The sequence below is a fragment of the Bufo bufo genome, chromosome 6 (genome assembly GCF_905171765.1).
Source record: "Bufo bufo chromosome 6, aBufBuf1.1, whole genome shotgun sequence".
Taxonomy (NCBI): Eukaryota; Metazoa; Chordata; class Amphibia; order Anura; family Bufonidae; genus Bufo; species Bufo bufo.
In genome coordinates, this window is record NC_053394.1 from 435,567,471 (window position 1) to 435,583,457 (window position 15,987).

General features: G+C 49.5%; 1 protein-coding gene across 2 annotated transcripts in view; it reads left to right on the forward strand.

Moving 5' to 3' along the window:
* The window catches only part of LOC121004805 (ABC-type organic anion transporter ABCA8-like), a 525,268-nt gene that overhangs the window by 508,625 nt on the left and 656 nt on the right, over nt 1-15,987 (forward strand). For both annotated transcript variants that reach the window (XM_040437168.1, XM_040437167.1), the window contains exons 29-37: nt 2,851-2,971; nt 10,255-10,375; nt 10,788-10,879; nt 14,502-14,659; nt 14,766-14,841; nt 14,950-15,044; nt 15,275-15,394; nt 15,504-15,644; nt 15,721-15,800. In XM_040437168.1, coding sequence (XP_040293102.1) covers nt 2,851-2,971; nt 10,255-10,375; nt 10,788-10,879; nt 14,502-14,659; nt 14,766-14,841; nt 14,950-15,044; nt 15,275-15,394; nt 15,504-15,644; nt 15,721-15,800 — 1,004 coding nt within the window. The remainder of the gene's footprint in view (nt 1-2,850; nt 2,972-10,254; nt 10,376-10,787; nt 10,880-14,501; nt 14,660-14,765; nt 14,842-14,949; nt 15,045-15,274; nt 15,395-15,503; nt 15,645-15,720; nt 15,801-15,987) is intronic.

A 15,987-nucleotide genomic window follows, 5' to 3' on the forward strand; every position in this document is an offset into this window, starting at 1 on the left:
CCCTATCTGCTCCTGTGTTCTCCCTTCCACTGCAGGAAAGGGGGACACCTTCTGCCACCATGTCAGATTCATTCTCCCGTGCTTTTTGGCCTGATTCCACTACAGGAACCGGGCTGGGCTCAGCAATGGGTTCAGAAGGCACAAAACATAATACTTCTTCTTTTATGATCTTCTTTTTTTTTTTCTCTTACCACCTCGTCCTCCGGGACCTCCTCGTCACCGAAATACAATTTGCCCGCCGGGGATTCCAGCTGCCTGATCTCCACCATTAGTCTCCCCCCAGACCTCCCTTCATCCCCAGAGGATGACATAACTGGTTCAGAGGGGTTCCCTTGTCCACCCGGTAATGAGTCCACCTCTGATTCAACCGCCAACTCCTTCCCCTTCCTCTGGCTTCCAGACCGCAGCCCTAATGGACTGGAGCCAGACACGCTTTCAAACCGACAGTCATTTTAGAATTTTTCAATAAACAGCCCTCCATTTTTCACTATAGAGGCCCTCTTTTCCTCCAAAGTCGCAATCTCCTCCTCCATCTTCTCCAGCCTGGAGGAGAGGACCGCTCTTTTACTTCTTGGTAACATGTTGTCCTGAACTTTCACATTATTATACTCCAATTTAAGTCATTTTAATTGCTTCTTTACCTCCTCATACTGGTTTAAAAAATATGCCACCCTTGATGAGTATAATGAGGGGGTTTCAGTGGGGCCCATGACACCCAATTAAACAGTCTCCTGGCCTCTCCAGCTGGTACACCAGAGGAGATACCAGGAGAAGAACCAGAAACACCAGCAACAACACCAGAAGCTAAGTCACTGCTAGTTACACCTGAAGCACCCCTTCTGGGCTGAGGCACAGAAACACTACTCCTAGCTTCACATACCTCACCCTTTGGGGTTCCAGGCTCCATCCCTGCAGCTTTTATTGGTCCAGAGACTTCGCAGGCTGCTTGTTCAGCAACCTGACCCACCGGTTCTGCTCTCTGTTCACCCGCCGCCTGTTCAGCAGCGGGCCTTTATTTTCCATCCAGATTTCCCAGGTGCAGAGTTATCTGCTCTGAAGAGGAGCTCAGAGAGGATCCTAGGCTTGTTTTCCTCCCAGGACCTCTCCTGACCCTGCCCGGTGCATTGCGGAGTCACACAGGGATTCCTGTAGTGGATCTCTGCTGCTCCTGGTTGCTGCTCCTCTCCTGCCCGCAGTCTGAGCGGGGCTGTCATCTGCTCCCTGCGGCTTTGCAGCCGCACGCTCCGGGGTTCTCTGAGGCTTTTCACTGGCCGCCGATGTCACATTGCCGCTGTTTCTTGATGCTGGAGAAACAGGAGGTAAGTCTCCAGTTTCAGGGGGTCTTCCTGCCGCACGCGGGGTTCCACTATGGCTGCCGGCACATGTAGATAAACGGCAGCAGTCAGGGGCTCGAGGATCCATACTGGGAGAACACGCCACCCCCTGGGGAAAGGGCAGCGTATCCCCCAGCACACGATGTCAGGCTCTCAATCCTCTCACATAGTGCAGCACAGAGGCAGAAACACAGCTCCTCCTACAGGATGTGATACACTGTGGTAATGGTAGACTGCACGGCTAGAGGCTGGATGTTATACACTGTGGTAATGGTAGACTGCATGGCAAGAGGCTGGATGTTATACACTGTAGTAATGGTAGACTGCATGGCTAGAGGCTGGATGTTATACACTGTGGTAATGGTAGACTGCATGGCTAGAGGCTGGATGTTATACACCTGTAGTAATAGTAGACTGCACGGCTAGAGGCTGAATGTTATACACTGTGATAATGGTAGACTGCATGGCTAGAGGCTGGATGTTATACACTGTGGTAATGGTAGGCTGCATGGCTAGAGGCTGGATGTTATACACTGTGGTAATGGTAGACTGCATGGCTAGAGGCTGGATGTTATACACTGTGGTAATGGTAGACTGCATGGCTAGAGGCTGGATGTTATACACCTGTAGTAATGGTAGACTGCATGGCTAGAGGCTGGATGTTATACACTGTGGTAATGGTAGACTGCACGGCTAGAGGCTGGATGTTATACACTGTGGTAATGGTAGACTGCATGGCTAGAGGCTGGATGCTATACACCTGTGATAATAGCAGACTACATGGCTAGAGGCTGGATGTTATACACCTGTGGTAATGGTAGACTGCATGGCTAGAGGCTGGATGTTATACACTGTGGTAATGGTAGACTGCACGGCTAGAGGCTGGATGTTATACACTGTGGTAATGGTAGACTGCATGGCTAGAGGCTGGATGTTATACACCTGTGGTAATGGTAGACTGCACGGCTAGAGGCTGGATGTTATACACTGCGGTAATGGTAGACTGCACGGCTAGAGGCTGGATGTGATACACTGTGGTAATGGTAGACTGCATGGCTAGAGGCTGGATGTTATACACTGTGGTAATGGTAGACTGCATGGCTAGAGGCTGGATGTTATATACTGTGGTAATGGCAGACTGCATGGTTAGAGGCTGGATGTTATACACTGTGGTAATGGTAGACTGCACGGCTAGAGGCTGGATGTTATACACTGTGGTAATGGTAGACTGCATGGCTAGAGGCTGGATGTTATACACTGTGGTAATGGTAGACTGCACGGCTAGAGGCTGGATGTTATACACTGTGGTAATGGTAGATTGCATGGCTAGAGGCTGCATGTTATACACTGTGGTAATGGTATACTGCATGGCTAGAGGCTGGATGTTATACACTGTGGTAATGCTAGACTGCATGGCTAGAGGCTGGATGTTATACACCTGTGATAATAGCAGACTACATGGCTAGAGGCTGCATGTCAAACACTTGTGAAATGACACACATTTTCATTATTTTAGGTTTTCTCAAAGAAAACATGAATGTAAACCAAATCCAGAAGAGCTGGAGGACGCTGACGAGGAAGTCCTCGCCGAGAGGGAAAGGGTTAAAACCTGGAAGGACACAACAAATGTGGAGGAAGTTAGTATCAGAATCACTGATGGCACCCTGCTGCTTCACAGGGCCTGAGGTGTGGCCCCGGGACTGTGGGTGGCCCCACAATCATACATGTGGGTTGATTGAGCTGCCATATTAGCAGGTCATACGTGTTTTTTCTTACAAGATCCATTCTGGCCAAAATAATGCCCCATACCAGTGTCAACCACAGTGCCCTATAACAGTATCAACCGCAGTGCCTTAAAACATTGACAGGGGCCCATAATAGTATCAACAACAGTGCACTATAACAGTGACAGTGCCCCTATAACAGTGACAGTGTCCTCATAATAGTATCAACCACAGTGCCCTATAACAGTGACAGTGCCCCTATAACGGTATCAACACTAGTGTACTAAAACAGTACCCCATAACTGTACAAACCACCGTGCTTTATAACAGTGACAGTGCCCCCATAACAGTACCAACCACAGTACCCTATAACAGTGACAGTGTCACCATAACAGTATCAACAACAGTGCACTATACAAGTGATAGTGCCCCTATAACAGTACCAACCACAGTGCACTATAACAGTACCAACCACAGTGCCCTCATAACAGTACCAACCACAGTGCCCTATAACAGTGACAATGTTCCCATAACAGTATTAACCACAGTGCCCTATAACAGTGACAGTGCCCCATAACAGTACCAACCACAGTGCACTATAACAATGACAGTGCCCCTATAGCAGTATCAACCCCTATAACAGTGACAGTGCCCCTATAGCAGTATCAACCACTGTGCCCTATAACAGTGACAGTGCCCCTATAAAGTATAAACAACAGTGCACTATAACAGTGACAGTCCCCCCACAACAGTACCAACCACAGTGCCCTATAACAGTGAAAGTGCCCCATAACCGTACCAACCGCAGTGCCCCTATAACCGTATCAACACCAGTGCACTATAACAGTGACAGTGCCCCTATAGCAGTATCAACCCCTATAACAGTGCCCCTATAGCAGTATCAACCACAGTGCCCTATAACAGTGACAGTGCCCCTATAACTGTACCAACCACAGTGCACTATAACAGTGACAGTGCCCCCATAACAGTACCGACCACAGTGCCCTATAACAGTGACAGTGTCCCCATAACAGTATGAACAATGGTGCACTATAACAGTGACAGTGCCCCCATAACAGTATCAACCACAGTGCCCCTATAACAGTGACAGTGGCCCTATAACTGTACCAACCACAGTGCCCTATAACAGTGACAGTGCCCCTACAGCAGTATCAACAACAGTGCACTATAAAAGTGACAGTGCCCCCATAACAGTACCAACCACAGTGTCCTATAACAGTGACAGTGTCCCCATAAGGCCCCATTCACACGGGCGAGAATTCCGCACTGGTGCAATGCGTGAGCGGTGATTTTTAACAGTGACAGTGTCCCCATAACAGTTTCAACCACAATGCCCTATGACAGTGACAGTGTCCCCATAACAGTACCAACCACTGTGCACTATAACAGTGACAGTGCCCCATAACTGTACCAACCACAGTGCACTATAAGTGAGCATGCCCCTATAGCAGTATCAACCACAGTGCCCTATAAGTGAACATGCCCCTATAGCAGTATCAACCACAGTGCACTATAACAATGACAGTGCTTTTATAACAGTACCAACCACAGTGCCCTCATAACAGTGACAGTGTCCCTATAACAGTACGAACCACAGTGCCCTCATAACAGTGACAGTGCCCCGATATCAGTATCAACAACAGTGCACTATAACAGTGACAGTGCCCACATAACAGTACCAACCACAGTGCCCCATAACAGTGACAAAGTGTCACGGATGATGTTGCAGATAGCTGGAACTTATGAATAAACGTCCGACTGGCTTGATCCCAAACTAAGGAGCATATAGGTGAGCCCTATAAAACCCTAAGTGCTCTCCCTGACTGCTATGCCCATGCAAGGGTCTCAATGGTAGACGATTGCATGACCACGTACCTAGACTGTGTGACACCTGAAAACCCTATAATAGTGAGGGGACATGACCACCGGCTCCCTGCACTTAATACGGAAGGAGTCAGGGTCGCCTAGAATCAAGCCAGCAAGGAAACACAATACATGAAAACACTTATCAGAGTAAACAACAGCAGCAGCCTCCAGCAGTGAACACTTCATGCAGGAAGTAGTATAAACCGGAAAGTGAGGCAGTATGGGAGGGAATATAAAGGAAGAGGATTAGTCTAAATAGGTGACAGCTGGCAGAAGGAAAGGAGATGACAAAGTGAAACCAAAACAAAGAACATCATGCAAGAGAAGGACATCTGCCAGACCTTCTCACAGAACTGGCGGTGACACAAAGCCCCGATATCAGTATCAACAACAGTGCACTATAACAGTGACAGTGCCCTCATAACAGTACCAACCACAATGCCCTATAACAGTGACAATGCCCCTATAGCAGTATCAACAACAGTGCCCTCTAACAGTGACAGTGCCCTCATAACAGTACCAACCACAATGCCCTATAACAGTGACAATGCCCCTATAGCAGTATCAACAACAGTGCACTATAACAATGACAGTGGTCCTATAACAGTATCAACAACAGTGCACTATAACAGTGACAGTGCCCCCATATCAGTTTCAACAACAGTGCACTATAACAGTGACAGTGCCCCCATAACAGTACCAACCACAGTGCACTATAACAGTGACAGTGCCCCTATAGCAGTATCAACCCCTATAACAGTGACAGTGCCCCTATAGCAGTATCAACGACTGTGCCCTATAACAGTGACAGTGCCCCTATAAAGTATCAACAACAGTGCACTATAACAGTGACAGTCCCCCCACAACAGTACCAACCACAGTGCCCTATAACAGTGACAGTGCACCCATAACCGTATCAACACCAGTGCACTATAACAGTGACAGTGCCCCTATAGCAGTATCAACCCCTATAACAGTGACAGTGCCCCTATAGCAGTATCAACCACAGTGCCCTATAACAGTGACAGTGCCCCTATAACTGTACCAACCACAGTGCCCTATAACAGTGACAGTGCCCCTATAGCAGTATCAACCCCTATAATAGTGACAGTGCCCCTATAGCAGTATCAACCACAGTGCCCTATAACAGTGACAGTGCCCCTATAACTGTACCAACCACAGTGCACTATAACAGTGACAGTGCCCCTATAGCAGTATCAACAACAGTGCACTATAAAAGTGACAGTGCCCCCATAACAGTACTGACCACAGTGCCCTATAACAGTGACAGTGTCCCCATAACAGTATGAACAATGGTGCACTATAACAGTGACAGTGCCCCCATAACAGTATCAACCACAGTGCCCCTATAACAATGACAGTGTTCCTATAACTGTACCAACCACAGTGCCCTATAACAGTGACAGTGCCCCTACAGCAGTATCAACAACAGTGCACTATAAAAGTGACAGTGCCCCCATAACAGTACCAACCACAGTGCCCTATAACAGTGACAGTGCCCCCATAAGGCCCCATTCACACGGGCAAGAATTCCGCACGGGTGCAATGCGTGAGCAGTGATTTTTAACAGTGACAGTGTCCCCATAACAGTTTCAACCACAATGCCCTATGACAGTGACAGTGTCCCCATAACAGTACCAACCACTGTGCACTATAACAGTGACAGTGCCCCATAACTGTACCAACCACAGTGCACTATAAGTGAACATGCCCCTATAGCAGTATCAACCACAGTGCCCTATAACAGTATCAACAACAGTGCACTATAAAAGTGACCGTGCCCCCATAACAGTACCAACCACAGTGCACTATAACAATGACAGTGTCCCTATAACAGTACGAACCACAGTGCCCTCATAACAGTGACAGTGCCCCGATATCAGTATCAACAACAGTGCACTATAACAGTGACAGTGCCCACATAACAGTACCAACCACAGTGCCCCATAACAGTGACAAAGTGTCACGGATGATGTTGCAGATAGCTGGAACTTATGAATAAACGTCCGACTGGCTTGATCCTAAACTAAGGAGCATATAGGTGAGCCCTATAAAACCCTAAGAGCTCTCCCTGACTGCTATTCCCATGCAAGGGTCTCAATGGTAGACGATTGCATGCCTACGTACCTAGACTGTGTGACACCTGAAATCCCTATAATAGTGAGGGGACATGACCACCGGCTCCCTGCACTTAATACGGAAGGAGTCAGGGTCGCCTAGAATCAAGCCGGAAAGGAAACACAATACATGAAAACACTTAGTAAACAACAGCAGCAGCCTCCAGCAGTGAACACTTCATCCAGGAAGTAGTATAAACCGGAAAGTGAGGCAGTATGGGAGGGAATATAAAGGAAAGAGGATTAGTCTAAATAGGTGACAGCTGGCAGAAGGAAAGGAGATGACAAAGTGAAACCAAAACAAAGAACATCATGCAAGAGGTAAAGAAGGACGTCTGCCAGACCTTCTCACAGAACTGGCGGTGACACAAAGCCCCGATATCAGTATCAACAACAGTGCACTATAACAGTGACAGTGCCCTCATAACAGTACCAACCACAATGCCCTATAACAGTGACAATACCCCTATAGCAGTATCAACAACAGTGCACTATAACAATGACAGTGCCCCCATAACAGTACCAACCACAGTGGCCCTATAGCAGTATCAACAACAGTGCCCTCTAACAGTGACAGTGCCCCGATATCAGTATCAACAGTGCACTATAACAGTGACAGTGCCCCCATAACAGTACCAACCACAGTGCCCTATAACAGTGACAGTGCCCCGATTTCAGTATCAACAACAGTACATTATAGCAGTGACAGTGCCCTCATAACAGTACCAACCACAGTGCCCTATAACGGTGACAGTGCCCTCATAACAGTACCAACCACAGTGCCCTATAACGGTGACAGTGGCCCTATAACAGTACCAACCACAGTGCCCTATAACGGTGACAGTGGCCCTATAGCAGTATCAACAACAGTGCCCTATAACAGTGACAGTGCCCCGATATCAGTATCAACAACAGTGCCCTATAACAGTGCCCCCATAACAGTACCAACCCAGACTATGAACCCTACCTGTCTAGAGCCTCCAGCAAATGAAACACAAGAATTCTGTAATGAGTTATCCGACTTTTTCCTTGACAAAATCGTAAACATTCGAGAAACAATTCAACAGAACATAACAAGCAACCCCATCCGGGTAAGGCAAGAAGACAAAAAATCACCGAGATTTACCCTGGTCCCAACCACCATCGATAACACTAAAACCATCAATCAGAAGCCTTCGAGACAGCAGATCCCCAAACGACATTATTCCCACAAAACTTCTGAAAGAATGCACCGACATTCTGGCTCCTACCATAACACACCTCATAAATCAGTCATTCAAGAAGGAATAGTCCCGATCTCCCTCAAGCAAGGCATCATCAAACCTCTTCTAAAGAAACCCAACGACGACCCCAAAGACCTAAATTATCGCAGACCGGTCACAAGTCTCAACACCATCTCTAAGATTATCGAGAAAGCAGTAGTACAACAGCTACAATCCCATCTGGACACCCACAATCTTTTGGACCCACTTCAATCTGGTTTCCGTCCTCGCCATGGGACAGAAACGGCGCTCCTCAAAATCTGGGATGATGCCCTCGAAGCAGCAGATGAAGGAGAATCATGTCTCCTGGTGCTGCTGGATCTCCGCGCAGCTTTCGATACAGTAGATCATCAAACCCTGCTTACTCGTCTTACAGAAGTAGCCGGAGTCGCAGACTCGGACCTTCCTTGGTTTGCATTCTTCCTGGAGAACCGATCCCAGAAAGTGAAATGGGAGCTTTCATCTCAGAAGCACGTAAAATCACATGCGGAGTCCATCAAGGATCACCCCTGTCGCCCGTGCTCTTCAACATCTACTTCCGACCACTCCTCAAAATCATCAGCAACCAGGACCTGCTCTATCACTCCTACGCTGATGATACTCAACTTTACTTGCGCATCACCAACAAAAAAGACCAATATCATGCCCTGGAAATCTGCCTCTCATTAATCGATGATTGGATGACTGAGAGCTCCCTCAAACTCAACGGTTCTAAAACAGAACTCCTCTTCTTCCATGCAAACCGAAACAAAAACCATAGTACGATGTGTACGCCACCCACTATCTTCGGACAAACTATCACTCCCAGCACCAAAGCCAAAAGCCTCGGAGTCATCTTTGACTCAGACATGACAATGGATGCACAAATAGGATCAGTAGTCAGCGGATCCCACCATCTCCTTCGCCTGCTGCGTAGACTCATCTCTTTCATTTCTGAAGGAGACGCAGCAGCAGTAGTTGGAACAACCATCAATTCCCGACTTGACTACGCAAACTCCCTCTACCTAGGACTTCCAAAATCTCAAACCTCACGTCTACAAGTCGTCCAGAACACAGCCGCCAGACTGATAACGGGAAGAAAAACCTGGGAATCTATCACCCTGAGGACCCTTCATTGGCTACCCGTGAAGGATCGGATCACATTTAAGACCCTCTGCCTCACCCACAAATGTACCCAAGGGAAAGCCCCACCAATACCTCTGCGACAAAATAAAGCACTACACCCCAGGTCGCTCCCTCCGGTCAGCTAACCAGAACCTCCTCCTTATCCCTAAGACCCGTTACAAATCAAAAGGCGAACGAAGGTTCGCAGTCCAAGGACCCCGGCTATGGAACAGTCTACCCGCGAAGATCCGTTTAGAAGAAAAACATCTGGCCTTCAGGAAGAAGCTCAAGACCTACCTCTTCTGAAGGCACAGGTGGTCAATGGCTGCAAAAGCGCCTTGAGGCGATTCAGTCTGCAATTGTAGCGCTATATAAGTTATTCATTCATTTAACCACAGTGCCCTATAACAGTGACAGTGCCTCCATAACAGTACCAACCACAGTGCCCTATAACAGTGACAGTGCCCCGATATCAGTATCAACATCAGTGCCCTCTAACAGTGACAGTGCCCTCATAACAGTACCAACCACAGTGCCCTATAACAGTGACAGTGCCCTCATAACAGTACCAACCACAGTGCCCTATAACAGTGACAGTGCCCCGATATCAGTATCAACAACAGTGCCCTATAACAGTGACAGTGCCCCTATAACTGTACCAACCACAATGCATTATAGCAGTGATGTACATGATATACGTAATCTTCTCTTTTCCATCAGAATGTGCAGTAACTTCATGAAAACCCAGCAAAAAAACAAAAAAAAAACATCCTGTCAATTCTTCCTGTGATTCTTGTGTTTCCAGAAGCCGACCATCATCGTGGACAGTCTGCGCAAGGAGTTCAAGGAGAAAGCGGGAAGTTTTACCTGCAAGAAAAGAATGAAGAAAGCCGCCGCCAGACACGTCTCCTTCTGCGTGAAAAAGGGTGTGTCCTCGGCAGGCTGCGAGTGGTCGGTGACTACTGACACACTGGTACATGCCACTCTCTGTCAGTGCAGCAGACGTGATCACAAGTAATCAAGTCTGATCTACTTGGTCTCGAAGTTCCTCAAGGTTTCTGTTTACTGTCAGTGAACGGAAACTTTATTATTTGCATCCAGAAAACTTAGATCTGGATAGATCTGATACTTCTCACAGCTGAAGGTTTGCTACATCTATAGTCTGGGAGTTCAGCAGCACCAGTCTTTGTTGTGCTGATATTTTGTTACAATGTATCAGTGCAGGCAGTGGATCAGTCTGGAGTCTGCAGCTAATGAACCACTGGAAGACATTAGTCTGGAGACCAGGAGAGATTTTTGCCTGCACTGATACATTGAGACGAACCCTCCTTTCTACAGGTGAAGTTCTGGGATTGCTGGGGCCCAATGGAGCGGGGAAAACCACGTCTGTACTGATGTTGGCCGGGGAACTGAAACCTACAGCCGGGGAGGTATGTACATCTCACATCTTAGCAGCCCTATTGTAACGGATCTCCTAGCACCCCGACCGGGTACCTCCGTTGATAAATGCTCCCAGTGCCTCCCGAGGACTCCAAGCACTCCACTCGACACCGATACCACCACAGGAACCAGGAACAGGAACAGCTCTTACAAGAGCTAGGAGTAATAGCCAGGGGAGTATACAGGTATAGCAATCCCCACACACATGAGACGAGGCTCTATGTTGAGTGTAAAAACAGGAACACTTTATTGAGGGCTACCCGCCCGTATTTATGCAGGTCCCCATCTGGTGTACACGCCCCTAGGGGACCAGAAGGAAGACTGTGACACAGGACAGATACGTAGCACTCAGGATACACAGGCACAACACATCCCCACAATGCATCATGGTTTCCTCCTCTCTGCCCTGGAGACACCCGAGGAGCAATTAAATTATCTCTCAGGACAAAGGGAAATCACCAATACACATGTGGGAACAACAGGACAGGAATCACCACCCAAACACACAATGTCACACCCTCACAGCAAACACAGACATTTAACATATTCCCAGATAGCTCAAGTCTGAGTGCATATCATTAGATGAATAGCACTCAGAATACACAAATACAATAAACTTAGCTATCTGGGTACCATCACATAACATACAATACAATTACACAGACAGATGGTTCTGTCACACACCTCAAAACCCCACATGTCCCCATATGGCTTGGATCTGAGCGCTCAGATGCCACAAACACAGTCAAATCGCCATGGGGTTTAAGTTTTGCATGGGCTGATGAGAGGGCCCATAGTCCTGGGGCAAGAGGCTGGCAACCAGGCCCGTCGAAAACCCAGTGGCGAGGTTGGTTTCACCACACATCTCCCCCTCCCAGGGAAGACTAACCAGATACCTGACCTCACGCCGGTCGGTACCTGAGTTAGTCTGGCAGCCCACCCACAACCAAATACTGGACCTGTTGAATTTGGTAGCCTGTCTCTGTCCAGTGAGTCCACCAAGGTTATGTTGGTAGCTGGTACTCCAGGTCTCTGTGTTGCTCCCTGGCTTGGAGTGGAGGTTGCTTTGTGGGCAGGGATCAGTGGTACTCTGCCCTGGTGCCAGCGCTACCATGGAAGAAGCCTGGTTGGAGCCTGGTTGTTGGAGGGGGAGACCGACTGTCTCCCCTTTGGATACCCAGCTCTGCTGCTGGAGGGGGAGACCAACTGTCCCTACCCCCTGTGCTGTAAGTGCAGAGACCACGGTCCCATCTGCACTGTTGTGGGGCTTACTGTCTCCCCCTGGTGCGTTAAGCTGCCGCTGGGGAGAGCGGGTAATGAGCTCCTCTCCCATACATACTTCCAGCTGCTGGGGAGGGCGACCGACCGTCTCCGCTCCCAATACAGTGTCCTGCTGCTGGGGAAAGGAGACTGGGCTCTCTATTCCCTGCTGGACACTCTGCCGCTGGGGGACAGGACCGACTGTCTCTGCCCCCTGTAACTCCGCCTGCCACTGGGGAATGGAGACTGGGCTCCCAATTCCCAATAAATCACACGGCCGCTGGGGAATGGAGACTGGGCTCCCAATTCCCTGCAATTCACACTGCCAATAGGGAGAGGGGGTAACAAGCTCCTCTCCCATACATACTTCCAGCCTCTGGGGAGGGAGACCGACCGTTTCCGCTCCCAATACAGTGTCCTGTTGCTGGGGAAAGGGGACTGGGCTCTCTGTTCCCTGTAGGACACTCTGCCGCTGGGGGACAGGACTGACTGTCTCTACCCCCTGTAACTCAGCCTGCCGCTGGGGAATGGAGACTGGACTCCCAATTCCCTGCAGGAGCAGTGGAGAGACCTCGGTCCCATCTCCACCGGCCACCTGGGGTTCTTCCCAGTAAACATCCACAATAACCTCCCAGCTGAAGGGCTCTGGACCTGAGTCTGACTTCTTGCTGTCCTGCTGAGCCTTCACAATGGAGTGGAAGAGATCTCTGTAGTCCTGCTCCAGTTCCCACTCCAGGGTTGCTAGGTGAGCCAGGTCTTTCTCTACCTCATGGGGGTCATCCCAATCCTGCCTAGCCTCCCTCTCGTAGAAAATGTCCTGAAGTCTGGACTGTGCAGGGCTCCCGAAGTCAGGCTCTGCAAAGGACTCCCATAACAAGCCAGTACCATCAAACTCCTCTCCCTCCGGCTTGTCATGCTCAGCTGTCCAGGGTATATACTGTGCCATATACCACCAGAGTGCCTGGTAGGCATCCTCCAGCCATAGCTCCTGCCATACCCGGTGCTCTAGTTCCTTCACCCATTCCTCCAGGGGCTGCTCTCCCAGGAAGGGCATCCGCAGGGCCACTTGCTTCTGCAATCGCTGCTCTTCACTGGGGAGACTCTCGCCTCGCTGGTATTGTACATTATTCAGGGCCTGGTACCAGATGCCTTTCCTTAATGCATCCCGGCCATCCAGGTCTTCCTCATCGTATGCCACTGCTGGTTCCATCCTGCTGCTGTCAGGGTCGCTGTACTGGGACATGCGTTGCCCTCAAATTGTAATTCCAGGGAATGGTGTCTCCTGTAGCTGTCCTTCTGGCTGTGGGAACGATCCCGCCGCTTGCCACCAATGTAACGAATCTCCTAGCACCCCGACCGGGTACCTTCGGTGATAAATGCTCCCAGTGCCTCCCGAGGACTCCGCTCGACACCGATACCACCACAGGAACCAGGAAAAGGAACAGCTCTTACAAGAGCTAGGAGTAATAGCCAGGGGAGTATACAAGTATAGCAATCCCTACACACATGAGACGAGGCTCTATGTTGAGTGTAAAAACAGGAACACTTTATTGAGGGCTACCCGCCCGTATTTATGCAGGTCCCCATCTGGTGTACACGCCCCTAGGGGACCAGAAGGTGGACTGTGACACAGGACAGATACGTAGCACTCAGGATACACAGACACAACACATCCCCACAATGCATCATGGTTTCCTCCTCTCTGCCCTGGAGACACCCGAGGAGCAATTCAATTATCTCTCAGGACAAAGGGAAATCACCAATACACATGTGGGAACAACAGGACAGGAATCACCACCCAAACACACAATGTCACACCCTCCCAGCCAACACAGACATTTAACATATTCCCAGATAGCTCAAGTCTGAGTGCATATCATTAGGTGAATGGCACTCAGAATACACAAATACAATAAAATGAGCTATCTGGGTGCCCTCACATAACATACACTACAATTACACAGACAGATGGTTCTGTCACATACCTCAAAACCCCACATGTCCCCATATGGCTTGGATCTGAGGGCTCAGATGCCACAAACACAGTCGAATCGCCATGGGGTTTAAGTTTTGCATGGACTGATGAGAGGGCCCATAATCCTGGGGCAAGAGGCTGGCAACCAGGCCCTTCCAAAACCCAGTGGTGAGGTTGGTTTCGCCACACCCATGCTTTGTTGAATGCTGGGAGATGTAGTGCTTACATTAGGTACCAGCATGGTCTGAGCTAAGCTATAGTGTTGTCTCGTGTCATTTACTGTAGTCACAGTCAAAGCTGTTTAGGTTTCTGACCATAGCTTTGGCTGTGAGCGGAGTAAACGACACAGCCTGATGTGCACTATGCGCCCCCTACAGGTGATTCTGTGTGGTGCAGGTGAGGACAGCACTGCCTTCATGGGGTTCTGCCCGCAGTTTAGCCCCCTGTGGCCCACTCTCACTGTGAAGGAGCATCTGGAGATCTACGCCGCAGTGAAGGGCATGAAGAAAGACGACGCGGACCAGGCCATAAAGCGGTAATCGGACTGCTGCAAAACTCTGAAATGCGTCATTATTACACGTCCAGGCCACATACTGGATTCTGCTCCGGGCTTTTTTTAAGATTTTGTCTTTCATCTTCAGGGTGTCAGAGGCGCTGGAACTGAAGCTGCATCTAAATAAACCTGCCAAGAAACTGTCTGCCGGGGTCTCCAGAAAAGTATGTGCCCCCCGCATGTATGGCTGTGTCCAGTCATCTGCCCTATGTTCCTTCCAGGTCCAGGGCTGGGGCTCAGTAATACCCCCATGTTCTGTACGTACCCTGTAGGTTTGCTTCGCCATCAGCATGCTGGGTAACCCGACCGTCGCCCTCCTGGATGAACCGTCCACCGGTCTGGATCCAAAAGGGCAGCAGAGACTGTGGTGAGTGACATCGTACCGCTGCCCGTAGACATGAGACTTCTGGGTACATGGTCAGGGGGTGGCCAGCTCGGTGAACATGGATCCGATTCTTCTATTACTTCCCCCCTGGAGATAAGCGGCGCCGGAGGTGTCATCAGGCAATCATAATGTGTTATTTGGGACTACGGGGAGATATCTATTGCAGAGCGATCTCCGGTGCCCCCCGTCTTCACGTCTCTTGTTTATTACAGGAGAGCCATCCGAGCAGCTTTCCGGAACAAGGAGCGAGGAGCCATCCTGACCACACACTACATGGAGGAGGCAGAAGCCGTGTGTGACCGCGTCGCCATTATGGTGTCCGGGAAGCTCAGGTGACGGGGATTTATATCAGGGGGTCACATCCCATCCTCTGGTTCATGGATCCAGGTGCTGACAACTAGAATGGAAACCCCCATGCTTTACACTGCTGTCTGTCTCCAGGTGCATTGGGTCCATCCAGCAGCTGAAGAGTAAGTTTGGTAAAGGTTACCTCCTGGAGATGAAGGTGAAGGATTCCCAGCGGGCGGATGAGATTCACCAGGAGGTCGTCCGGATGTTCCCACAGGCAGACAGGCAGGACAGGTAATGAGAGGACCTTCTCAGACCTTCTCACGCAGTCACATCAGAGCGGAGGACAACCTGCATTTCATCTCCACAGGTTCTCCTCGCTGCTGGTCTACAAGATCCCTATGGAGAACGTGCAGTCCTTATCTCAGGCTTTCTCTCAGCTGGAGGAAGGTAAGTCTTCTCTGTACAATGGACCTACCCCAGCGCTGTACGGCAGGGGTCTGCAGGATGAGGGTCTACAGCTGTGGTGACCACTGGTGACACCACAAGATCTACAACCAGATGTCAGACCTGGGCCAGAGCATAAGGGCAGGAAGTGTAGTCATGGGGGCACAGGAGCTCGTTTCTGTGATAACCT